Source organism: Aedes aegypti, chromosome 3 (assembly GCF_002204515.2).
Source record: "Aedes aegypti strain LVP_AGWG chromosome 3, AaegL5.0 Primary Assembly, whole genome shotgun sequence".
NCBI lineage: Eukaryota > Metazoa > Arthropoda > Insecta > Diptera > Culicidae > Aedes > Aedes aegypti.
The window spans coordinates 284,402,638-284,430,461 of NC_035109.1; the positions used below are offsets into that span (position 1 = coordinate 284,402,638).

Consider the following 27,824-nt stretch of genomic DNA (forward strand, 5'->3'; position numbering starts at 1 on the left):
CTAACATGATAATTGAAATTGCCTTTCAATTACGATCGCTCGCTTTCACACGCAACTCTAGCGAGGAGATCCACGAAAGTCAATGTGACATGCGAGAGAGATGGAATGGCAACTAAATGCAACAACCCCCAATACTGGGGAGGGGGGTGACTAGAACAAACCAGAGTTCTATAACTTGCGTGATGTGCAACACTCTTGCAAGCTTGGAAGGAAGTGAAACTATCAAACAATGAAACCTATGTTTGACAGTTTCACTAACAGTACTGCCGTGAATCGCAAGTCAGTCCCATCTGTAAAAAGTAGGCATTGAGAAAATGGGCGGTGAAGTTTTCAAACTCGTTTTCCATACGAATATTCAAAAAATTCCAGACGATTGTAACATGTTTCAATCTTAATGAAACTTTCACAACTTGCTTTTCACTACGATATCTTTCCATGAAAAATATAAAGATGATCAAAACAAGTTGGAATTTTGTGTTTCACGGTGCGAAAGTTTATAGTGGGACTGCTATGCGGTTACTTTTCATTATGGGACAATTTGACTTGCTGTTTTTTGCTATTTTTTCCGAACAAATCATATTATTTCATTAGTGCAGCAGAAAGAGCATTGGAAGAGATGTTGAAAACTGAACTCAACTCAATTTTGACGAAAATACAGATGGGACTGACTTGCGATTCACGGCAGAGTATTGGACAAAGCATTTGCAACTTTTACGATTTGCCATACAGAATGATTAAGTTTGGTTGGCTTGATCTCAGTTATTTGACCGATTTGAATGGAATTTTTCAGCACGTCAGACATAATTTAATTTTCAACATATATTTTAGCATTTTTTTTTTCAATCGCTTTTTCAAAAGTAATAACGATTTGGCCAAAAAGTTCATTTCAGTAGAACCGTTATTGCTTTCAAACCCACGATTGTAAAAAACACTCAACAATATATGTTGAACTCCAAGATACGTCTGAAGAATTAATCTGAAGAACTTAGATCTTATCATTTTGTATGGAAATCGAAAACGTTGCAAAAATAGTGTCCAATACTATATGAATATTGAAATCGATTAGCTAGAAACATTTCTGAATGCTCGCCAAATGCAGATAATCAATTCTGACTCCCATTAATATGTTACATTTCTTCATCTTTTCGTTCAACAGAGTTTTCGCAATCGACTGATCCATGTGGCCATCTATGTATGAAGTTCGCCAAGAAAAATACCGTTCCAACTGAATGACTGACCATGATAGTGACACCAAAAATTATGAAGGGTAAGTTCGTTCAACTTCCGCTAACAATAAAACCAACTCGTTCAAAATCTATATATTTATTTACGACGATCAACAACAACCTACACTACTAAAAATGTATCAATACAATTGTTCAGTCCTAATAAAGCTTGCCAAAAGTATCGCACCAGTGGCGATTTAGCAACGCTTCCTTCTTACTCACGTATTGTGTCCAAGGGCCCCTGTACGAGTTAGTTCCTAAAGCTATTCTACAAACTAACGATTCGGCTGCAGCACGAACAAAACAAAACGAAAAAAAATGCGATGACGGTCAATCACTGGCGATCATTCTCCCATAGCTCAGCTCTTTGGGGGTGATGAAAAGGGGGTTGTGGTGCTCGGGTTATTGAAAAGTGATAGACGTTTAAAGAAACAGAATAAATTGTGGAGTGATTTCTAATAGCCTGATTATCGAGGGGTAGTTGTGTGATCAATTCTGATCTGGAACACATTTCTGATTGGCCGAATCGTAGACATATCCGTTGGCGCAGCTGAAGCGGTTCTCGTCACTCATAGGGCTGCAATAAGAAAGAAATGCGGTTTAATTTTCTAACCTTAACCCGGATCATTCAGTGATACTTACAGTCCCTGACGACAAAGGTAGTACTGCCTAGGATCACGAGGATCAGCAATAATTCCATCATACTGACAGATCGGATTACCGACCTGCTGATTATTATTAGCTGGAGTATCTACGTTTCGATTAACTCGAGCTAGATTTTGTATGTTGGACAACATTTCTAGAAGCGCTGCCTGATCGTACGACGGAGGTGCCGCAGTTGTTTGAGCCATTCCAGAAGCGATGATGTTCAACAATGCTTCTTGCGGGATGTGATGTGCAAATGGACAGTGTCCAACTACTCCAGGATTGCCGTTACAGTTCCTACAGTTTGTATTGCACGGTGGATTGCTGTTCTTGCAGGTCGCTATGATTCCCAGCCGAGACTTGGCGGGGTCATACTGTGCTTCGGGAGGTGGTGGCCGTATCACTACTGGAGGTTTGGGTTCAGTGAACAGTGGATCCGTGTTTCCGGAACACGAAGCGCTCTTCTCGGAAAACAGTAACGTTTCTTTTCCTGATGATTTTGTCAACTTGGCAAAGGCTTGATCAGAATCTACTAGAACGATCGCAGGTTCTGGTTCTAAATCACACAGACCACAGCCGTCACTAGGAGGGACACCTTCTACATATCGATGATCGCAATCTTCTATCGTATCCGGGAAATGGTATGGCAATAGATTTGGAGAGCCAAAGTCTTTTTGTGGTTTGTCACATCCGCAGGGTGGAGCAGCAGTAGTGCATGGTAGAGTTTTCGAACATTTTGAACACGGTGGATTCGGGAAAGATGGAATCTGTCGAAGCACAACCGATGGTTTTTTATTGAGTTCATCATCCGCTTCAACATCCAACGGTTGATCGGAAGCCTCCTGCACCGGATCAGGAGTGTCAGTTCCACGGGCATGGGAATCGCCTGCGTCTACCATGTGTAGATCAACGACATCCTCATAAGAATCCAAATCACCATTATTTACACTTCTTTGAGCAATACCCGAAGATTTATGGTCTGTTGAAACTTCAACGCCCTTCATAGAACTCAAAATCGTCGCAGTTAGTGGGTGCTGTCCATCACCGCACAGGTTTGTGGGATCATCCTCATCGTAATACGCAACGGCAATACCACCAAGATATTGACTCGCCACGTATTTAACCTTCTCCTTGACCGATTGCTTGTTCTCATACGAGTACCAACTCAGTTCACGGAAAGCGTACGGACATCGAGCTTTCTCCTCGTATATCTCCAATGACCCACTGTACAACTTGTGGCAAATCTTGAAAAATGGACGAATTTTCAATCTGACAACTGGTGTGCCCAACTGATACTCCTTCGGTTGGAATAGCTTGTAGGTCAACGATGTAGGCTGAATAATGATTACAATCTTTTCGCGGGGTATGCCAGCCAGCCTCCAAGCGGTAACGTGAAAATCCTGAAATGGGAATATATTAAATAAAATGATTCAAAGTTTCATTCTACGCTTTCACATTAATCCAAAGGTGCAGGCACAGTGATCCAGGAAGTAGGAAAGATACATTTTCCAATAGTTGGACCTTCATCGTAGCATACAGATGTTTTGAATTATTTTATAAAAATTGAGTTTAAACTTTTCAGTTATGTTTTTATTTAATATTATGTTTTCTTTCTCTCGTGTTATATATTAGTAAAAAAAACATGATATGAATATTTTCCCATGTTTGTTTTATTTAATTTCAGTTCCATATCCAAATTTCTCTTCACATTACTCATAAGGTCCTGTACAACACATGGATCAACTTTTTTTGCGTGGCAGCCAATTTTTTGTTCATATCTTCATCCGATTTCACTTCCTTAGGATGCTTCCGAAGTGCCTGTTCATGTTGGTCCAGTACTTTTCAATTGGCCGCATTCCTTTAGGTACACCTGCGCATTGACTGTTCCAGTTGTTACGAATGGGGTGCTCCGCTTTCTACACGAGCGAATTACTTGCCAAATGACATATGTTTTGGAAAACTTTGACATCTTCTGCTTTCTAACGTCCTCAGGGACATCGAATTTATGATGAGCAGTGAAAAACTGGAACCCCGGAAGCTGCCGGATATCTGCTTTTACATACCGTAATTTCGGGTGAAATTGATCATTTTTCACGGTTTTTTTACTCTGTTTTCTATAATGTTAACAATGCCAAACAACTAAATGCAGGAAAACAAGTACGAAGGTGAGCCTCATCGACTCATGTACCGAAATTTTCTAATAAATGTTATTTTAGTGTTAACAAATATCTCTAAAATAAAAAATCAAGGAATCTCATTTCGGGGTGAAATTGATCACTTGTCAATGCCACTATTGTTAGTTTTCAAAACAACTCTATATGAAAAATTTGAGCTCCCTGAATCCGAATATGCTTGTAAAATTCTTAACAATGCAATATTTGTATAAATAACGAATAGTTAAATTTCAAGAATTACGCGGAAAACGCCTAAATGTATGCAATTTCCTAAGGAATTCAATGACATTTAACATAAATTCAATTATTTCAACCATATGAGCTAATTGGTACGAGTTTTGGTGATGAAATCTGGTTTGGGGATATATCTCAAGCATCCTCACAAAATTTCAGGTTTATACCATGTACAAATCCTTGCTTATAAAAAGAAGTTCATAGCTGTTTGTCAATACTGCACTGGGCATGATTTTGAAATTTTACGTTATTTTCATAGTAATAAACATTTTTTAACGCAAAAAACTTCACAACACACAATTCTACAATAGTTACGACAAGCAACGTCCATTTACTGCAGCTTACATTGATATTTGTGCTTCATCTATATAAATAAAAATGGAATGTTGTTTGTATGTCACGAAATGGCTTACGAACGGGTCAACGGATTTGAATGATTCTACCTCCATTTTGTTCGTCAAGGGTTCCGACGTAACGTGTGTATGAAAATCCCAAGATATTTACCGGGAAAGTTGGAAAAACGTGTGTGAACGGAACTGTCATTTCGTATGGGACGATCAATATCGTTTTTCAACAGCCTACTTGATGGCTAAACGAAGTTTGCCGGGACCACTAGTTACGAATAAATAAAATCGTGTGATACGATGATCAATTTCACCCTTCTGATCAATTACACCCGATTTTACGGTACGTCTCATCGTCCATAACGAGGCAATGTGGTTTCGTCAACATCTGGTTTTATAGGTTCCGTGTACGTATTTTTTGGATAAATTAAGTTTCTTCGCCATATCTCGAACTGAACTGTTGGGATTCTTTTTAAAAGCGTGAACTACCCATTTGTGATCCTTAACACTATACGGAGATCCATTTTTGCTACTTTTTTTCAATCGATGGTCAAACGTTCCTGATACCGATTTAAAACACGAGACATCGTAGAATGTACAATTCCCAGGATTCTGTAAATCTAGATTTTCGGGGTACGGGCGCAAAATTTCTTTGCGCCGCTGCTGTTCTTCCGACTCCACAGCGTAAACAAATACACATTGAACAAATTACACCCAAAATTTCAATAGGAAATACACAACGAGTAAAACGTTACAGCTATTTAAAAGTGATGCAATTTGATTCCGTACACCCTTTATGATGTTTAAAATTTTGTCAAATGTCAGCAACAAGAGATAGAAATTTGGATCGAAAACAAGACTGCTTATAAGGTGTTGAGGCAAAATAAACACTTTTGTGGAATTTGGTGAATACAATATTCTTACTGGTTGTTAATCGTTCTGCTATATAAGAGGATTCTTCTTTAATCACTCTTATAAGACAAAATTTCTTTAGGTTAGTTACTTGGCAGAGATGGACGGCTTTCAGCTTTTCAATCCCAAAACCTTGCGTAATCCAAGAGAAATCTCTGTTGAACTTGCAAAGTAATTCTAGTACTATAAATCGAATTATATTATACGCTTAGTAAGGGCACTTTGCGGTAGTACAACTCTTGAATGTAAGAATGAATCTACTTTTTGGAAGCATCACTTAGAAGTCTTTGCTATAGATACTGAACATTTTATAAAGATTTAATCTTCTGTTCTTTGAGAAAGTTTTGAATATGTTGCCATTTTTTGACCTACAAATGTAGGACGTCCTTCACTACGTCCTTAACGTTACGTAGTCAGCCTCTGACTGCAAGGGTTCTTATAAGAATTCTGAAAGGGTTCACGATTCTTAAAAGTACCCTAAAGGCATTTTGAAGAGAACTATGAAAGAGTCCCGATGGTAATCTTGAAAGGATTGTGATGAAAATCCTGGTTTCTGATAAGATACCTGGAAGTATTTTGATGATAACTCTGTGAAGAGTGTTGGAAGGTTTCTACTGAGAATTTTGGAAGGATTTTGATGAGATGGAAGGCTACTAACGAGAATGCGGAGATGATTTTGATGATAATCCTGAGAAGATTCTGATGGAAATTCGGGAACAAATCTGAAAAATTTGAAAGGATTCCGCTGAGAATCCTTAAGGCCATCCATAAACCACATGGTCTTTAATAGGGGGCCCATACAAATTTTCATTTTTGTTGTGTAGAAAACATACCATGAGGTTGAGGAGAGGGGAGTCTGAAAATCCAGAAAAAAAAATGACCACGTGGTTAATGGACAATCCCTGAGAAGATTTAGGAGGATAGAAACGAGAATTAGATTATGCGCTTAATTACGGCAAATCTGTTAGAATCCTGCAAAAATTCAGATAAAAAAAATGGTAGGATTCTGATGAAAATACTGGGAAGATTCTGATGAGAATACTGAGAAAATTCGAATGCGATCACTGGGAAGATCTAGATAAGAATCCCGTAATTACAGAATTCTAAGGAGAATCATGGAAGAAATTTGATAATAATTCTGTGAGGATTCTGATTAAAATCCGGATATGTTTCTGATGATAAACCTGAGAAGATTCTGATGAGAATCCGGAAACAAATCTGATGAGAACCTTGGAATGATTCTGATGAGAAACTTAAAAGGATGCTAATGTAAATGTTGAAAAGGTTCAAATTAGAATTCAGAAAAGATTTCTGATCGTGGAAGGATTCTGCTGAGAATTTTAAAAGGATACAAATGAAAGGCTATTGATGAGATCCGAATTTGGATGAGAACCCAGATATGATGATTCTGATGAGTACCAAGATATGATTCTGATGATAATCCTGAAAAAAAATCTGATGAGAATCCTGGAACAAATCAGATGAGAATCCTGTGAAAATTCTAATGAAAAATTTAAAAGGATTCTGATGAGAATCCTGAGAAGATTCTGATGAGCATTAGATTATGCGCTTAATTAGGGCAAATCTGATTAGAATCCTGTATAAATTCTGATGAAAAATTGAAAAGATTCTAATGAGAATACTGCAAACACTCTGAAGAGAATCCTGAGAAGATTCAAATGCGAACACTGGGAAGATTTTGATGAGAATCCCGAGAGAATTCTGATGAAAACTCTGAGAGAATTCTAACAAGGAATCAGGAAGGATTTTGATGAAAATTCTGAGAGGAATCTGATCACAATCCAGAGATATCCTGATGATAATCCCGAGAACTTGATGAGAGTCCTCAACAGGATTGTGATGTAAATTCTTGGAAGGTTCTAATGAGAATCCGGAAAGTATTTTGATTAAAATTGAACGTGGTTGGCTTCTGAGTGGAAGGGTTCTTGTAAGAATTCTGAAAAGGTTCTAAAAAGAATCCTGGAAGGATTTTAAGAAGAATCCTGGATGGATTCTAATGTAATGAAAAAAAAATGTAAGGATTCGACTTTCAACCTTATAAGTAGAAGCAATAATTTGATACGCTAGAGTACCGATGCATGGTCAAAATCAGTATCATTCAACCAGCTTAGTGGCCGAACCTGATTAAGGGACGCGCTTTTGAGAGTTTAATGGTGCCAAACTGTTTTCTCCAAAAGGTATAAATAGCGGTATCTTTTTCTAAAGAGGCTCTATGCAAAATGGTAAAGAATGATATTCGTATAAAAAACGACTACTTCATTATTTCTCAATAGTAATGGAGTAGAACGACATGCACTAAACAAAGGACATGGGTATACCATAAAAGATCAAAGAAAACTGGTCGCAGTGGTTCATCCCGAACAGAAACAGAGAACAGATTTTGATTATAATTGAACGTGGTCGGCTTCTGAGTGTAAGGGTTCTTGTAAGAATTCTGAAAAGGTTCTAAAAAGAATCCTGGAAGGATTTTAAGAAGAATCCTGGATGGATTCTAATGTGATGAAAAAATTGTAAGGATTCTTGCCTCCACTTCATCAGCACATCTGCTAAGTTCCACTTGGTTGGAAACCTTCGTCAATTCTGTTTCGAACGGCTCCGGTGCTTTCTGACGATTCTGTCGCTGACGATAAATGTTGACGTTACTCGGGGCTCCAGTCAATGTGGATCAATGGTTCGCTTGACACAGCTTTTGACGAATTTATTCACCGACCGTTTGCATTCGTGCCGGTACAGCTTCAACTCATCACATTCCATCGACGTTTGCTCAGTATCACCGATATTCACCAGCGTCACCGGCTTTTCCACTTCCAAAATTCGCAGAAATGGTCGCTCACACGTTTTGTCGTGCCCTCCAGTATTTCCTGGACGCGTTTCTTCTCGAATTCTTCTGGGACCACAATCAACGATTATTCCAGCGCGTACTGACTTTTGAGCAGCTGCTGCAAATTTTCGTCGGCAATCTGCTGATGGTAGCCGATATAATTACTGGCTGCTACCGTCGTTGACTGCCTTGGTCCGTACACTGCCCATCGTAGATCAGTACGGACGGCGATTGGTTCCATCAGGTTGCCCACTCTTGGCTATATCGGAACAAACGAATAGATATTGTTCGCACCGATGAGTAGTTGGGGCTGTCCATCGTAAGAATCGATGGACAATCTTCGCATGTGAAGGTACTGCTCAGCGATCTCCTCGAAGTCTAACAAGTCGAAGACTCGAAGTCAATTTGCCGACAGTATGGACAGTTTGCAGCAACCTTTTGTCGTCGACGCTAGCACGTGTGCCCGACACCCACAGACTTGTTTCCTTCATATGCTTCCACGAATGCTAGCACAGTAGCTGATTTTCCACCACAGTGTAGCTGAACTGAAACAATCCGGAAGAAAACCGTGCAGTTTGTCCGGATGTAAGCGCTGAGCCCGACCAGATTGACAACAGGATGCATTAGCGGATAGTGGAATCCCTTGCATTCACCGATATTGCACCGGATTTCTAACTTGCACTGGCCACCGTGTTCGTTCAGGCACACGTGGCACAGCTCCTCGTGGTTCACCAGCCTCAGCCGATCAGCATACCGCATCTCCTTGAATTCGCCTCAGTGCCGCAGCCGATGGTCCGTACTCCGACATTGGTTGAAGGGTTCCAGGTGTTAGCATGTAAACTGCTGATTACACTGTGGCAATTAAATCCACCTCCATTGGCATGTTTCTTCCGGATTGCGAACTTCTTGTTGGTGGCTTGAACTCAACGTCGACGTTGGCTTCGCAGGCATCTTCCACTATTTCCATAAGGAAGTTCGTCTGCATCCGCAGTGTTGTTTCACCGCGACTTCTTCGGTAGAGAACCCACTCGCGATTCTCAAGATCCGGCAGCTTGACGACCAGTGACTTAATTAGCAGCGGGTTGAAAAGATTTTGCTGTAGATCAGTGGCATCCAAGTGACCGCAGAGCTGCTCCACCGTGTTTCCGAATAGAATAAAGCTATTTAAATTACCCGGTTGCGGTGGATCCAGCCGGTTGACTTTGTCCAGCAGGCTTTCCTACAGCTGCATCGGACGGCCGTATTGGTGGCGCAGCTTCTCGATGAACCTTGGGATGATTTCGGGAAGAAGAAGCTGGCCAGATACAAATTCGAGTGCATCTCCTTCCAGCCAGCGCTTCCTGCAGTCGCATCAGGTTCTCGGGGTTCAAGCCACATGCATCGTTGGACGCTATGTAGGTCGCCTAGAACGAAAGCGACTGTGCTGGATTGCCAGAAAATTTGGGAAGCTTGTGGGTAAGTCCATTTTGTGCAGCCAGCTGATCCTCCGTCGGTCCGGCCATCTTGGCTCACACTTTCTTCTTAATAATTCGCGAAGCGTTGTTCTTGACCTTCCTCATCATGTACGAATTGGCAAAGCCAGAGTTTGCTGATCCGAATTTTTGAAGTACTTGTCATTATCGTCTTCCTCCCCGGTGCTTTCGTCGTCTTCTACGAACTTCTGGAAGCTCCTCTTCATCAGCTTCAACGCGTTTCGGTTGATTTTGCTGGAAGGCACCACACGCAAAATTCCCATATAAATTTTTGTCTACTGCTTTGGCACTTTAAGGCTCGATCGTACTGCTAATTCCCTGTCTATGGATGCCAACCGCTCCTCGAACGATTCCTGTTTTGCCTTCATACTCAACTTGCTCCATTTTCTTCCGAAGCATCTCCGCTAGCCAAGCCAATTCTTCTGCTTCTTCTTCCTCTGTAGTTCAATCTCCATTATCTTCGTCTCGAACGCATGCTGCAGCTCCCTTCCCTTCTTCCGCAGCTGAATCTCCATTTCCAGCTCTTCCATCTGCTGCTTCTGGCATTCACAGCAGATGGCGTCTTACATTTGTATTCACGCTAGACGCACCCAAGCGGGAGTTGAAGCTGGATTTGTCGTCTGATTGCTTCCGACTACGAGTCTACTTCTTCCACGTCTGGTACTCCTGAGCCTTCTTCTAGCAAGCTTTGCTTTGGCAGTACCACCTTTTAGGCATCTTTCCTTTTTCGACACCCACGCAACGGTTTGGGTGTTCATATTTTTCTTCTCATTACAGGTCTTTACCTACGGAATCGCGTTACAGCTTTTATAGGATATCGTATTTCTTTCATATATATACTGTTTCAGTATATGGCCCTTTGAAATAAACTTTCTGTTCACTGAAACGACATCGAAATATTGCAATGACGAATTCACACTGAATTTCCATCTAATTGAACCTCATCAAACTATGTTTTTGTTTTGTGTTTCACCTTCTCTATCTACTAGAGATGGTCGGGTTACACATTTTTCACACCTAAACCCGACTTTTTTATTTTTTCAAATCCGGTCCAGACCTGAACCCCAAAAAAAATCTTAGTTTGAACCCGATCCCGAACCCGAAGAAATGTTGTAGAAAACCGACTATAACCCGAGTTTAAAAAAGTGATACATTCGTCGTTTCTGATGAATATGGAAGCTTTAAGGTTGTTGCTATGTTCACTATGCTCACCAAACCCTAATCAAACCCGACGCTTTTCAAACCCAAACCCGATCTGTACCCGATAGTTTTGTAGCCTTTCAAGCCCAATGCGAACCCGAACCCGAAAAATTTCAACCCAAGACCCGACCATCTCTACTATCTACATCACCTCTACCACTTCATGCGAACTGACATGTTGCGGTATGCTCCAGCGTAAGAATTGTTCAGGCAATAGGGCTGATCAAGCGGCGTCGCAACAGCTTGATTTTTGGTTAGTATAGGGTAAAAGCACCGGTTTTGGCCAGCCTAAGAAAAAATGTCAATAAAAATTATATGCGTAGCCGTATTTATACTACATGTATGTAAAATGCAAGCCCTCAATCTATATTATGTATGTAAAACATCTAAACTAAGCTAAAACCGCTTTGAAAATCTTGTTGTTCAATATAGGTCACCAGAACCAATGAAAAAATGAATTGTTTTTCTTATGTTTTGAATCAGTTCGGGCAAGTAAATGAATGCAGCTCTATCATGTGAACACAATAGGTTTCATGCTAATTGGCTATGTAAAACGGTTTATAATCCACTATGGCTATAACTGGCGTATGGCCAAAACCGGTGCTTCTACCCTACTGCCTATGTATTGTGTATTTCTTCCACCACTGGACTGCAAAGTGCGGCCACATAAGTGCGAAAGTGTGAATAAAAGTACGGAATTGCATCGAATCACGTTGGTATCTTCAGAGCACGTATATGAATCAGAAGTGATAGCCATTAGACTAAATTAAATTAAATTACTATGAATTTGAAAGAATTCTAATGAGAATACTGGGAAGATTTTGATGAGTATCCTGATATGTTGAAGATGAAAAATATGAAAGGAATCTTATAAGAATCAAAGAACTCTGGTAAGATTTTAATGAGAATTCCAAGAGAGTTCTGATGAAAACTTTGAAAACATTCTTACGAGCATCCAGTATGGATTTTGATAAGAATTATTAGAGGATTTGGATCAGAATCTGGAGATGTTTCTGATGAAAATCCTGAGAAGATTCTGATGAGAATCCGGGAACAAATTTAAAGAAAATTAATTAACTCATATACTGCCCATAACTGCATATTTGTAACATTCGACAAAAGTAGGCATTGAGTAAAAGGGGTACTAAGTTTGCATTTTATTGCAGTATGGGAGAGAACTGATATTTCAAAAAATCACTAAGAATTTAAAACTGCTTATTTGAGGCTGAAATTTTGTACAACTCATATCGCTTATTGGGTGAATAGTCAGAAATTTTTTTTGATAGAAATTTTGTTGCCACTGCATTATGAGGCTCATGTATAATCTCAATGTGACTGTTATGCGATTACAATTGCCAATGTGACAAAACAACTTGGTATTTTTTTCTAATTTTCTAGAACAATCTCACAGATTTTAGTAAGTGGATCAAAAGTATTTGTCATTTGATGACTCTCCCCGGTATTAACTCGAAATTGTCAAAAATGTCGAATGTGACTGTTATGCAGTTATGGGCAGTATAAGCGTCAAATTTGATAAGAAATTTAACACGATTGTGATGTGAATACTGGAAAAGTTCTAATGAGAACCCGAAGATAATTCCGACTAGGACCCCGAAAATATTCGGAATTTCGAGAAGATACTGATGAGAAATATGAATTCTGATAAGAATCCTTAGAAAATATTGATGAGAATCCTGAGAGGATTCATATGAGAATTCTGAGAAGATTCTGAAGAGAATCCTAGGATGCTGATTAGGATCCTGAGAGATTTGAGTGAGAATTCTTAAAGGAGGAGAGATTTTATTGAGAATCCTGTGAGTATCCTGAGGCAAAGGATGCGACTTAAAGAGTTTCAATTTGACGTGTAATCACAGAGATATGGACTGAACACTTTTGTATGTTTTTGAGGGGGTGAACCCAAACTTTTGCACGGGAGTGTATATGAGTATAGTGATACGTCTTGCGTTCTCATGTGAAAAAGTTTTGAACCACAATAATCACTTAACCATTTGATAAGTGCTGATATAAGAGATCAGAACTCTCGGTACGCAATTCCGGACAATCAATCAGAATATATTTGTTTTTCCCATTGTTAGCGCGTCAGATTTAACTGGTAACCCTATAAGATGCATTTCATAAGAAATAAGGATAACTGGAGGAAGAAAGATTGAAATGTATTGCTACGCGCGGTCGGATCGCAGGAGTGCTTGAAGCCGAATTATGTTGAGCGAGTTTAGGGGTTTGAAACCTGTTGAAAGTGCAGTCGAATCACTGAAGATTGTAAGTGTCAATGTTCAGTAATATGTATATTTTATTGAAATAAATTGTTTTCAGTATAAGCTGGTCATTACGAACAAAAGCCTTGATCTGCTCTGAAACCCAGTGCCATCGCTGCAACACCCATACTGTGACTAATAAATTCATATTTACTCAACATAAAACAAACTCCGGAATCAAATCGGGCGATTTTAAATACATGTGATCATTTTAAGTTTTCGGTTCAAGAAGCCCAAGATTTATCATGATGCGAAACAAAAGAAAAACTGTTTCTGCAAATTAACGCTATGGGAGGTAAAGCTTGGACATTCAGGATGTCTGGGTGCCATTAAGGTTTTGTTCGATATTTGGTTCCGTAATTTAAAGTTTCACTTCTTAAGTTATAAAGACCGATGTTTTTTAGTATTTTTTTTTTGAAAATGTTTCTGATGTATCCTGATGAAAAGAATTCTCATCACAATTCTCTCAGGGTTGGCAAAGGCAAAGGCAAAGAGTTATTCTTACGTCATATGTATGTATATGTACATTTTTCAAAACACATAATGAAAACCCATATCTAATTTCCTCAGCATTGGATCGACCAAAATTTTAAATCAAAGTCTCATTAGAATCGTAATATTGTATTCTTTGAGGAGACCCCACGAAATTTTGGTGCAAAAATCTGAAAAGTATTCAAAATCAATTAAACAGTCAGTCAAGTCATCGTGCAAAAGTTTGGGTTCGCCTGAGCCGCACGCACATCATTTTTGTCAATATCTCTGCCATTTTTTAACCGATTTTAATAGTTTAAAGCTTTTTTGAGCGCAAATAATGGAGCGTACATGATTGGTTTGAGATTTCACAGATTTAAGTAAGCTCAGATGAACCCAAACTTATGCACGATACACCATACTGAGGGGTGAACCCAAACTTTTGCACGATGACTTGACTTACTGTTTCATTGATTTCGAATACTTTTCAGATTTTTCCGCCAAAATTTCGTGAGTGCTCTTCAAAGAATATAAGATTACGATTCTATTGACACCTTGTTTTAAAATTTTGGTCGATCCAATGCTGAGGAAATTAGCTATGTTTTATCAGTGTGTTTTTTAAAAATGTCACATCTTTAAGTAAAAATTTAGTATGCAACGTTCAAAGAATGTTTTAATCACAGAGGTATGGACTGAACACTTTTGTGTGTTTTTGAGCGGGTGAACCCAAACTTATGCACGGGAGTACATTCACATAAATATATTCCAATTGTATTGAAATTTCACCAGGAATCACTGGTGAAATAAGAGGTGTATATTTTTTTGTGACTGCATTTGGATGTGCCACTAGTCCCCTGCACAAAACCATTTTGAGAATTGGTCTATTGAGTCAAAAGACATGAGCAAAAGAGTGCAAAAAAGTCGTCCACGCCTTTTAAGAGTTAATTAATATATCATAGCTACTCACCACACTGTTCGAAGAACCCGCGTTGATGGAATACAACGGAGCAATGAGCGACGTTTTCTTCAACTTCCTGAACTCATTGGTACTCAATATGACGTAGTGGGCAGACTCGGCAATCTTCGCCACCGGGTAGTTTTTCCCAATGACTGCCGGATTACTCGGCACGGTCACCGTCAGTATCAAACTTTCCTTGTCACAAGCAGTCCGCAACTGCTTCAGAAGGAGCGAATAACTCACCTGAAAAAAATGGTCATATCCTGAGTTGAGAATGCTGCTCATTTGAGTTCACAAGCCGTACATTATCCGCCTGTGTTGGATACATCCAGGAAATATCCAACCCATTGAATCCAGTTTCAGTTGCAAACTGAACCAACTGTTGCACAAACATCAGCAATCGGCCATCGTCTTCAGCCAGATGCGCGAATAGCTCCGCGGGAACTGCAGTTCCTCCGAACGATGCCAAGAACTGCACTCCTGGGCGCTCCTGTTGCAATCTTTTGAAATACGATCGATCCACTATGTATATCATAAAATTAAACAAAAATTGCAAATTAACAATCGCACTAAATTTGGTTCACTTACAGTTCAACTAACACTCTCCACTAAGAAACGGCAGCGGTTGTCCCTCCGGGCTAATCATCAGGTCGGTCACTATCAAGTAAGCACTGTCCACTTCCGGAAGATTCAGCGTTGGCAAACTGGCACTCTTCACCGTTAGAAACAGTTTTGGTTCCGGGCTCGTGGCTTCACACGCGGAAATGCATAACAACCCCATCACTGCCATTCGTAGATAAAGCCACGCGCGAAACCGCTGCATTCTGTCGACACCTAGAACTTCCCAACACCTGAACAATTCTGCACCCCACAAATTTGACCCGACTAGAGAAAACTGTGCCCGCAGGTGACGGGAGGCTTTTATATGAATCGTTCGCAATCGCCGAAAGAAGCCGTTTGTTTTCGGTTGCAGCACGCTTCCAGTTTTCTTTACAGTTCATCGCGTGGACGGCGTGGATAATTTCAGGTTCAGGTCGATGTCGCATAGTTGGATGTTTGCGGATAAGCAGAGGGTACATTTTTTGTCATTGAACTATCCAGAAGTTGCGGAAAATTGCGCCCAAGTGAAAGAAGTCACGTTTCCGCTGACAATAAAAAGTTGTTGTCAGGTATCGTGTTACAGTAAAACAAACTTGAACTACGCATAGGTTAAAAATGAGGAAATTCGGTCAAAGGCTGCCAAATGTGGCTGAGCAATTCAATTTTTAATATTAGTGCTATTGAAGAGCATTCCGTACCCACTAAAAATCTATAAAATTGTGGTATAACTTGTTTACAGTTAGTTTAGGCAGTTTCAATGTTCAAGAAAAACACGTATTTCAATATGCTTAGCAATATTGTAGAAGACATTTTTTTACATCTTGTATAGAAGGATTATGAAATTGTTAACGTAATGTGCACAAAGTTATAATAAAAGTCGTGTAAGGCGAAGATGAGACAAAGCCTCTAAAATAATTTCCAAAAGCACAAATCTAGGAATCCAAACAGTTTTCTGCGCTGAGAAGTTTATCGATTGGTCACTCCCGGTCAATCGCTGGTCGATCAGCGTGAACGAATGATTTATTCCCAGATTTGTGCTCTTAAGGTATACCTAGCTTTTGTATATCATCACCTCAAAACCACTTTTTACTAAGATTTTTAACATTTTTCGTGTCATGTCTTCAACAAATCTGTTGGACAACAAATTTGTCTCATAGATTCTCAAACATATCGGATGCACGACGCACCTAGCCGCCAGATGTATCCTTTGGGACCCACCATTGAAAAGTTCGTAAAAAATGAGTTGATCAGGAACTTTTAAGATTCCTACAAAAACTGCAACATGTTTATTTAAAAACTATTAAGATAGTAACACTATCAATCAAGCTCAGTTCGAAAACCGTTAAAATGAAGCTTTTAACATCAGACTGAATTTTGAAAAGAAATATATAAATTTTGGAGAAAAATATCACGATGGAAATTACGGAGATCCATTTTACCACTATTTAACTTTTTTTAGCTTATTTTGTTGAAACTTGATGATTCAACGTAACTCCGCAACTCTTTTAATAACTTAATAAATCAAATTTAAAAGGATTGACAGCGATGCATCTCTTTGGTGAAATTTTTGAATAAATCTCCAAAAATTTATCTTCGAAAAATTATACATTTTTTTTCTATTTTTCAGAAATTTGACACATAAAATTTTGCACGCGTTCTGACATTTAAGGAATTTTATGAAAAGCAGCGTTTATGTTGAATTCATCACATTTTCGCAAAGCTTTTCGATTATGATTAATGGAGATTATTAAAAGATAACTATTTTAGCGTTTAGTGTTTTTTAATAGCCAGTTTTTTGTTTGTATGTTTTAAAAATGGACATTTAGGTTTTCTGTCCCACTGACGATCTGCTCACGACCACACCCCACCTTTTTGCCCAACCCTTCTGCCAATGGATCATTAAAATAACCAAAACGGCCGCTGTGGAAAGCATAGATAGCGCCACCGTAGTCTTGTGTGTTTGACAGAACAGCAATGCTGTCACAATGTTAAATCCCATATACAGTGGCGCCTTTGTTTTGATGCGGTGAGCATCGACAAAAACTACATTCAATGATCCATTCTACAACATTATCGAAGGCACTACATGTTTATCTCAATGTTAGGATTTTTTCTATCTCACTGCTAGGTGATGAGCCATTTCTCACGTAACATGTTAAGCTAAGTATGCTGTTTCGCTCAAGAAAAGTAAAGAAATTCCTTGACTGAAAGGGTCTAGAAATTTCCTACAATCCTACAACTTTGAAGTGACATTTCTTCTCAACTGCATACTGCAATCATAAAAAAGTGATTTTCTTGACCATCTCTTGGAAGAAATTTTCCACGCATCGAGATAGGCGATTCCTTTTCTTGTCAGTAGCAAACCGGCCTTTGATCTTAAATGTTTTTTGGTGTGTATCATTAAAATCGACAATTTAGACGCTATGCAAAAAACACTCGAAATCGCCTTCTTCTTCTTTTCTGGGTGGCGAAAAGTCTACCTACTAAAGGTTAATCAGTTGTGCAAATGCAGTAAATGGTATGAGACAAAAGTGCCTGAAAAATTAACCCTTTATGTCGTGTAGCTAAGCTATTCTGTACAGCATAGTTGTCCCACTAGAACGGGAAGTTCACACGCGGTAGTCAGATAATTATACGAAAGGGATATTTGCTATTTTTTTTCTTGTTCTTGTCCTTATAAGCTCATAAGTACCGTTCTTTTATTCACATGACTTTAATTATCGACATACTGATATTGGTAACCATAAGCTGACTGCATTCCAATAACATAAATCAGATAGTTGATATTTAACAATACTTCAACATGAATTGGCATCGTCTTAAGAGTTTTATAATTGTCTTGCATGATGAGGATTTAATAATCGGTTTTAATGAACACTACACAGCTACTTTGAAGCAAAATTTGTTATGACAAAGTTGGCCGGTAAGTGAGTATTAACAGAAGCACTTATAGGTTTAACAAAAAAAACTTTTTTGAGTGGTTTTTACTGAAAAGATTGTTTAGCTGAATTGAATGCAAGTAATAAAACCTCAATAAATAATATCTAAGATCAGTAAGCTTTGTAATTGTTATTTGGACAGCGTAAATTAAATATTTAGAATGAGCCGGTACGCTTGAGCCAACTCTCCCCTTCCCCTAGTAGTTTATGGACGGCACCTTAGGTTCATATAATCCCGATGTATGCACGGTGTAAAATATTAAAGAGGTGATATAATTTAAACACTGACAAATACTTGAAGACGTGATTGCTATCCACCTCGAACAAATTTAAAAAAAAAATGATCTAGTGGTCCGGAAGCTGCTACGATAGATACGACGTCATATGATTACAATCAAATTTGATGTTTACATTAGTAAAGGTCCTACCTTGTTTACTGTTTATGCCATGGATGTGTGGTATTAGGGTGCGATTGAAGTATTAAATTAGTATTTGTGATAACTTCAGTACGCTGATCATTAGTACTGTGCGAAAGGATAGGACGAGAATCGGTCAAGGAATGATTCCGCTACCGAAATTACTTGAGCTGTACGCTGCTGGAAGGTAAAGCTGATTTCGTAACGTCGGTAACGCCTACCGTACAAATCAAATGGAGCTGTCACTTTTCCGTATACGGAAAAATGTGCCGCTAATTATTCCGCAAGTAAATGTGACATTTTGCTCATACTGGATCGGCTTTCAAAATTACTTTAGTAAAAAAGAGAAATTTAGCTTGAGCGCTTTACGTTTCTGGTGCATACCCAATGGTTTTGTTATGGTAGAGCCTTATCGTTGAACACTTCACGATGTGGTATTCTCTATGTTTGTGATAAGGTGCAAATTAATAATACATTGATTGAAAAATAAAGAGATCGAATCATTTCAAAACATGCATGATTTATTTTATAACTTTCGACTCGGAAAATATACAGTAAACTCACTTTCACTATGAGAGGATGACTACCTATAAATCAAAATAATATTCCGGGTGTTGTAAGAATTGGCGTAGCTAGGATTTTTTTCTGGAGGGGCTAGGGGGCCTAGGGGGGCCAGCGAATTATTGTTTTACAGAAGCAATGTCGGTCGCAACGATCACGATTTCTCAAAGGATTCACTTTAATTTCCTTTAACAAATCTTTCAGAAAATTTATCGTAAATTCTTCAAGGATGGGTTGAAAATTTCTCAGCAAAATTTATCCAGGACTTATTGCAAGGAAACATTGAATGGGGTGTTTCTCTCAATATTCGAATTCAAACCGGCAAATTTGTTCAGGGATTTCATTTGAAAATTATATTATTGTTTCTTCTAGGATGTCGTATTAGAATTCTTCTGATAAAATTCCCCAGAGATTTATCCAAGTATTTTCATAATTTATTTATTCTTTTGACAGCACTAGCTATTCTCCTTGGGATTTTTAAAGATATTTTTCAATAGATTTATTGAAGAATTTTGCAATTAATTCTTGAACATCTAAAAAAATGTCTCCATCAATTTCATCAGGTATTCTTTCAGGTTATAGAAATCACTCCATATTTTTTGCCTGAACTCTTTCATAAATAATATCTAGAAATCTATCTACTCTACATTTTTGATTCAAAAATTTCTCCAGGATTTTTTAAGAATTACTCTACGAATCACTCCACATCCAAATCTAATTTATATCATTTTTTTTTTAGAGTAACACATCCAAACACAGGAAAGAACTTCCAGAGAAATTCGTTGGATGTTTTCAGCTTAAATTGAATTCAGAAAAAGACATACTAAGTTCCTAGCGGAAAATTCATTATTTCACCGTTAAGTTTCTGAATTTTTTTTACGAAATTATTGACGGTTTGCCTCACAAAAAAGCTTAAGTGATACTCGTAGGAGTTAGTATAAAAAATCTTCGTCTTTTGAAATGAACCATGGTTGGGATTAAAACGGATGATATTTTTACTGAAAGTATTTGTATCTAACATCTTAGAAAATGTTTTGCATGCTCCGATGTTCCATGATACTTTGGCGATTTTTTTCCTACTTGCAGAAATTCCAAAGAAACTTTTTTGGTAGGTATTTTTGGTTTATGCGACAGAACTGCAGAAATGTATCGCGGAAATATTGGAGGTATTCTCTCTAAGAACAATACCAAACACGTTTCATGGAAAAATTCGTAGTGTAAGATTTTATCGAATTTAGGTGTCGGAGGAAAATTTTACATCACTTTGAAAATTTGTTGGGGAATTCCTGATGTAACTTCAATAATCAGGAAACAATCATACATTTCTAAAATTTTTCAAAACTCCTAAAATTGCCCTTTTTTAGGTTGAATGAAAAGATTTTTGTATGTAGGGGACAGGTGTAGGGGTTAGACCACACGCCGAGGACCTGGGATCGAATCCCATCCCCGAGATAGTCACCTATGACGAAAAAAGTTATAGTGACGACTTCTTTCGGAAGAAAAGTAAAGCGGTTGGTCCCGAGATGAGCTAGCCCAGGCTTAAAAATCTCGTTAATAAAGATAGAAAAAAAATGTGTATGAAATTCCCCGAGAAAGCGTCATTCCACTAATTGAAATTACTAATTTAGAAAATAAAAATATTTCTGAAGGCTTTCCAAAAATTTCCTCGAAAGCAAGAAACATAAAAAAAAACCTTTTCGTGGACATTTCTTCCCGAGCAGAAGAAAAGTGCTACTGAATACCAAACTGAGGTATTCCACACCAGATAATTTCCAATACTAACAACGTGAATGAGGTATGAATGAGCCCTGCATAAGAGGTAAAATACCTCAAATAATATCTCATGCATGTTCTACTAATACCAAAATGATAATAAAATCAGGCATTGTAATACCTAAATAATACGTGATTGATTTTTATATAAAAGGGAAATTTTTCAATAGTAGTTCAATACCTCAAGCAGTTCTCAATAGCTGTCGAATACCTCAATGGAGTATTTTATTTTTTTTAAACAATTCATCCAATACCATTGTAATACCATCAATACCTCAATGACTACTGAACAATACTAAATTTTGATATGATACCAATATATGGTATTTATATGTTATTGCGAGTTATTTCTTCCTCCTCGGGTTGTATAATCTGGGGATTAGAAGCAGTATGTCCAAAAATCAGAAAACTGACGCAGTTTGTGATGTATTTTGGAAATATTTGTGATCAATAGTCCGATGAACTTTGTCAAATGATATTGTGATGAAACTTTTGGGAAAACTATTTGAAGGAATTCACAGCGGAATTTCTAGTAAACCTCACACTATTATTTGACTAATTTTCAGAAGATTTTTAACAAAGGGTCTGATGCTACCCTCTTATATTCCTTGAAAAATATAGTTATGTGTACTGAAATTCTTCGAAGAATATCCAAGGGTGGCTTCAAAAACAAATTTGTTAACAAAATCGAAGAAAGTAGGGTAAGTGTTCTCTTAGTTGTGGGTGTTCCTATAGTTGCGGTAGTGCCGTTTTCACTGATTTTATTATATTAGCCACAGAACCGACACTGCCAATCGACGTATTGGCTTGTTGATACACGGAAGAGTTGAAAAAAGCGTTCAAATTGCTTAAAAACTGATGAAATATCTTTAAAATTGCTACAGCTTTTCTTACTTGTGCCAATAGTTGCGGTAAAATATTCCTATAGTGGAGGATCCCATAAGGAAACCACGGATACTGCAACTATAGGAACACAAATTAAAAATATACCGCAACTAAAGGAACAGCGTACCAATAGTGGAGGTATTATTTTTCGCTGCAATACCGTGGATTACTGCGATGAAATTATTTTTCTCATCAAGTCAATGGTCGTTACTTCCCGTTACAACATTAAAATGTACATTAATTTCACTTCTTGAATTTAGGCGGTTAAATGAAGTTCAATCGTGCTTAGTACCTCCACTATTGGTACATCTACCCTATTTGTTGCAGGAATAAAAAACTATTGTTGATTTTGTTGGACTTTCTCACTCTCAAGTTAAATTTCTGCTATTCATCTGAAGAAATTTTGCCAGCTTGAAGATACCTGAAATGTTCTGTTATGATCTACTAGGCCATTTTTTTTTGTCAAAAATTCACGCTATCTGAATTCCATTAGTTATTTTGCCTATTTTACCAAATAGTTTTGTCGGACATTATCCGAGTTGTAGTTAATGTATGGACTTCTTTAATGAACTCTTATAAGGAAAGTCATTCATTTCCGGGCCGAATTTCCAGAATATTGATGTTTTTTTTTGTACCACGATATTTTTTTGCAACGAAGATATCGAAAAATTGCGCTTATCGCACACAACAACAAGCTGGTTCTGTCGTTAACCAATCGACCGACAACCAGACAATCAATCATTTGGTTGTTGCGCGATTCACTGAACGTCAGCCACACTAATACTGTGTAAGACAAGCGAGTGGAAAACCTATTGTTGTACAAAATATTGGATTGGACCTGGTCCTACGCCAATAGTTGGAAGGCTTTGAAGTTAACATGTACACGACGAGTACATGGGGGTCAAATGTACAAATTGAAACTGCAAAAATAAACCACGTGCTACGGTGAGGATTGAACCAACGACTCTCTATTCGTTAGATGGGCGCTCCAACCTACAAGCTGCGGACCCCGACGCTCTGAGGCGAACTGAACTCGATTACCGTAATCCGGGGTATCATTGATCAGCGGGGTAACATTGATCGGAATGACCAATCTAGTAAAACGTTCATATCATCATTTATTGATGAAATATTTCCAAAGCATGAATTTCGCATCTCCTTCTTATATTCATGAGCTAATGAAAATTAAGATGTTTTCGCAAATTGCATTTATTTCATGCGTAAATTTAACAACTTTTTGAAACAACGAGTTTATTGGTTAAGGATGACACTATCGAAGATTCATGTCTCACATAAGTTGTGCAAGCGATATGAGCAAGGAAAATGTGATTCTTACTGAAAATGGCATCGTCAAAAACGATTCCGTTGTTAAAACATTCATAAGAATGTTCAATTAGGCAACATTAACGAATTACTGTTAAAAATGTAGAATTTCCTTAGGAAATTGCCTACCTTTAGGCGTATTCCGCTGTTCGAGGTGTTTTTATTTTTGAAATACCGTAAAACGGGGTAACTTTGATAGTTTTTTCGAAGAAAACTTGAATATTTTTGCAAGCTGTTTCATTGATTTACAATTTATATTTTTAAAACAAGTACTGGCATCCTAACTATCGATTACAGTAGATAAATTGGCAAGAGATTTATTTTGAATGGATATATAATTTTTCATATAATCAAAAGTTGGTTTTCTGTTTTGGGGTAACTTTGATAATGGAGTATGATTCGAACAAAATTGAATGAATAACGAACATTTGTAGGGCATTGCATACCTCTAGGCATTTTACGTTATATGGAAATTCCTGACTTAGATTACAAAAATGGTCCCAGTTTGTGAAAATGCTTTTCGCTAAGAGATTTGGGACCGTATTCAAGTTCTATGATAGTACGGCTGTCGAAGATAAGTGGCCAACTATTCAAAACTGCATCAAATAGTGATCGTAGAACAGATTGTTTGTAAGCGTTTCAAAAATGCTAAAATTGTGTAATTTTTTTAAATTCGTATAAAAAGCCTAAAATGTTCTTGATTCAAATGAAAACCGCTCTTACATGAAGTGTCATACTAATATTCATTAGTTTTGCATTCGTTTTGCTTAACTGATTAACAGAAATTATGATATTTCGTTTAGTATGTGGTGGGTTACGTACTATCAAAGTTACCCGCATTATCAAAATTACCCCGTTTTACGGTAACTAAAAAAGTAAATGACTTGTAAGATTTTGGTTTTCATATTCGGCTTCAGGGGCCATGATTTAAGTAAGTGACGACATTTTCAATATAACCGTACGTTGTTTACATGGGTGATCAATGTTACCCCATATCACCTAAATCAAAAAATCACTTTAAACATTTATTTAAACATACTTATATCTTTTGGAAGTAAAAAATATAGTATATAGACACGAGCACTAGGTACCAGTACTTGTTTTAAAAATACATAACTTGCGACATTTGGATTTTCAAATCAAAAATTTAAGAAATATCTCAAAAACTGATGAATGTTACCCCGGATTACGGTACCCCAAAGCACATGGTATCATCATTTCGCAGTCCAAACCTTTTTCGGATGTATGAGATGTATATTTGATACATACATCGTCGTGTAAATGTAGACATCAAAGCGAAAGAGATATTTTTTTTTAGACGGCGCTGATAAAACGATGATAACAGTCCCGTAGAATTTTTGAACAAACTATTTGTCAACGTACCGGTAACAACATTGTTTATATAATCTTGCTCTAAAACAAGTACTTTTTTTACCTTTTTGTTCACATAAATGATATATCTCCATAAAAAAACTGAGTTAACATATTATTTAGCTGTAATTAGAAATTAAAGAGCACGACAAACTTTTTTGGACGGTACAATTTGAAGTGTAATCAACAATAATTTTAACTGAATCCACAAGGCAAGACCTTTGTAGAAATAATGTCCCACTAATATTGCAATTAACGTGTAATACCTAGTTGAATGAAGCCTGATCGAATTTCCTTTGTCATTTACAGGAGCCCTCCCGAAGCGGTTCATCGTGGCCGTGATGATCTTCATTGCGTGTCTAACATCATTCATGTTGCGTGTCAACATGTCCATCAATATACTGGCAATGGTTCAGCCAACGGCAACGGCCAGACAGGCGACAAACCCAAATGCGTCTTCATCAGTCAGTCAAGCGGCAAGGCTTCCAACCCCGAGCAGTGTTACCGTTCTGTTGCCAGACACGAAAGACTCGACAGATGCAGCAAACGAAACCTCATTTACGAGCGACTCGACAGAAGTCGATAAAGATCCAGATCTTCAAAACTTTGGACCGCGATACCGATGGGATCAGAAAACTCAAGGAAACATTCTTGGGGCGTATTTCTACGGGTATTTGCTCACTTCGCTACCAGCTGGACTGCTAGCAGAGCGCTTTGGACCGAAACTGCTGATAACGGTATCGTTTGTGGCGTGTGCTCTCACGACTGCAGTTACGCCACTTTTGGCTGAGTTGGGAGCGTGGACTGTGATTGGGTCAAGAGCTGTGATAGGACTGCTCGCTGGCTTCGTGTATCCTTGTCTGCACAATCTCATATCTAGGTGGATTCCTCCAAACGAAAGGGGCAAAGTGATAGCATGCATCTCCGGCGGAAGTACCTTCGGAACAGTGATCACCTGGCCAATCGCCGGTATAATTACCGAACAGTTTGGATGGCCGGCTTCCTTTTACGTATCGGCACTTTTTGTTTTACTGATCGCAGTCCTTTGGGTTTGCTTAATTGAAGATTCGCCAGCACAGCACAGGACGATAACTGCGGAGGAGAAGCAAATCATTAATGATTCCTTCGGAGGCACGGTATCCAAGTCGAAGTCGTGGCCACCGCTAGGCAAAGCGTTCACATCGTTACCATATCTGTCGCTTCTTCTGTTACACTATGGAAACTTTTGGGGTATGAACTTCTTCATAACGCAAGCCCCGAAATTCATGAACGAAGTGCTTGGCTTCAACTTGTCTAACGCTGGATTTCTATCCAGTTTACCATACCTTGCTCGTATGTTCTCCGGTTTCTTCTTCGGCTACATCGGCGATCTGATTCGACAGAAGGACTTCATGAGTACAACCGCCGTAAGGAAATCATTCTGCTTGTTCTGTAAGATTCCATATCGAAAAATGCTAATTCAAATTCTAATCAAACTTCCACCTCTCCAGCTCATCTCATTCCTGGAGCCATCCTGATAGCACTTCCGTACATCGGGCAAGACCCGTTGGTGTGCGTATCGCTTATCGTGGCTTGTCTAGGCGTCAACGGTGCCTCAACCATAACGAATCTCGTCAACGCGCAAGATCTCGCACCGAACTTTGTAGCGACTCTGTACGGAGTAATGAACTTCCTCGGCACTACGGCCGGATTCATTGCGCCCATGCTTGTGGCGCATTTCACCTCTGATATGGTAAAGTATCATCATAGTCATGACTTTTTTAATTACAAAGCTCATCCATATTCTTCTTTCCAGAACACCATGGAGCAGTGGAAGAACGTGTTTCTCATTAGTGCCGCCATGTACGTGGTTTCGGGACTGATCTTCATAGCTTTTGGTTCGGGAAAAGTTCAAAGCTGGAATGATGTGAAGCAGAAATCGGAGCCAACAACTGAAAGTGATAAAGTGGATAATAATGTCACTTACAATGGCGAGTGCAGCATTATAAAAAGATGATGATTTTTAATATAATTAGGTGTCCATTAAATGGATATTTACATAAATCAGTATTCTCCATATACTGTTTTCGAATTTATATTTTAACATAAAATAAATAAAGTAAAACTTATCGTCTTGTTTCACTGTCTAAAGTTTCCCTTCTTCATTTGATCATTCATTTAATTAACTTATAAATAGGGACAATGGAAACTCCCGGTAAAATTTTTAAAATTTCACGGCGCTTAAAGGCTCCCCCAAATCAACGCGATTTTTGATTTGAGGGAACCTTAAACCAACATTTCGCGGCTTTGTTGCGGTTCCATACCTTCGACCGTATATTACCCAGACAACCTGGAATTGCATGAAAGTTCACGTTACAACTCGTTTATTCATACTAATTACATCAAACCCGCAAAAGACCGTGGATAAACTCGTCAGATTGTTGAGTTTCCTCGCATAAAACACTTCTTTTCTGAGTTCATTTGTACATTTTGTTTCGTCCCGTACACTCGTACAAAGTAAGTCGAATCAATCCGTAGCAGCTGTCAAATCAACATTTTTTATCATAAGTTAAGTCGCATAAGATCACAGGTTAGTTCGGTAGGATATTTCTATACTCGCATTGTATGTTATTATTCATCACATAATATATGCACGCATATCGCCTCCACTTTTGTACGTAGAAGACCTTTTCGCGACATCTTATAAGTGAAATGTTGCACATACAAAGCCTCCAGGTGATTTCGTCATACGTACATTTTGGTTGTCTGGGTACTCTAAAATGCACGTTTTCAGTGTAAATATCACTTGAAGGTTTCAATCAAGTGAAATACCGCTGATACCGCCAATGAGGGTGACAATGGATCTAGGGGTTGAGATTGGGACAAAACGGAAAGTTATGATTTATGAAATATTCCTGCCCATAATGCTGATATATAATTAATAATTAATATGCTAGGGAACATATTATTACACGTCAAAAATCTATTTATACACTGAGAACAGCGTTTCGGTTAAAAATACTGTATCAGAGGATTAAATTAAATAAACAACGCCACTTAATTTGTGCAGACTAAATTCGCATTTATTTCAAATATTTTGTGCATTCAATTCTACTACCATGGCACCATTTAAACGATAAAAATTACTATATCATGGTTAAAAACTTGCAGCAGGGCTGAATCGAACCAAGGATCTGGCGATTGTCAAGCGCGAACGCTTACC

The 27,824-nt window shown here is 38.2% G+C and overlaps 2 protein-coding genes across 3 annotated transcripts in view; one reads left to right on the forward strand and one right to left on the reverse strand.

Moving 5' to 3' along the window:
- Nucleotides 1-26,731, forward strand: part of LOC5572364 (sialin) — a 42,107-nt gene extending 15,376 nt beyond the window's left edge. For both annotated transcript variants that reach the window (XM_021851421.1, XM_021851423.1), the window contains exons 2-5: nt 1,157-1,267; nt 24,932-26,053; nt 26,113-26,354; nt 26,418-26,731. In XM_021851421.1, the coding sequence (XP_021707113.1) occupies nt 1,240-1,267; nt 24,932-26,053; nt 26,113-26,354; nt 26,418-26,618 (1,593 nt within the window). In that variant the 5' untranslated portion in view covers nt 1,157-1,239 and the 3' untranslated portion in view covers nt 26,619-26,731. The remainder of the gene's footprint in view (nt 1-1,156; nt 1,268-24,931; nt 26,054-26,112; nt 26,355-26,417) is intronic.
- On the reverse strand, nt 1,291-16,261 carry LOC5572362. The gene is made up of 4 exons (XM_021851420.1): nt 15,059-16,261; nt 14,764-14,997; nt 1,869-3,271; nt 1,291-1,803 (listed from the first exon to the last, which is right to left on the reverse strand). The coding sequence occupies exons 1-4, from the start codon at nt 15,287-15,289 to the stop codon at nt 1,716-1,718; spliced, it is 1,956 nt and encodes a 651-aa protein (XP_021707112.1). The 5' UTR covers nt 15,290-16,261; the 3' UTR covers nt 1,291-1,715.
- Nucleotides 26,732-27,824: the final 1,093 nt, after the last annotated feature.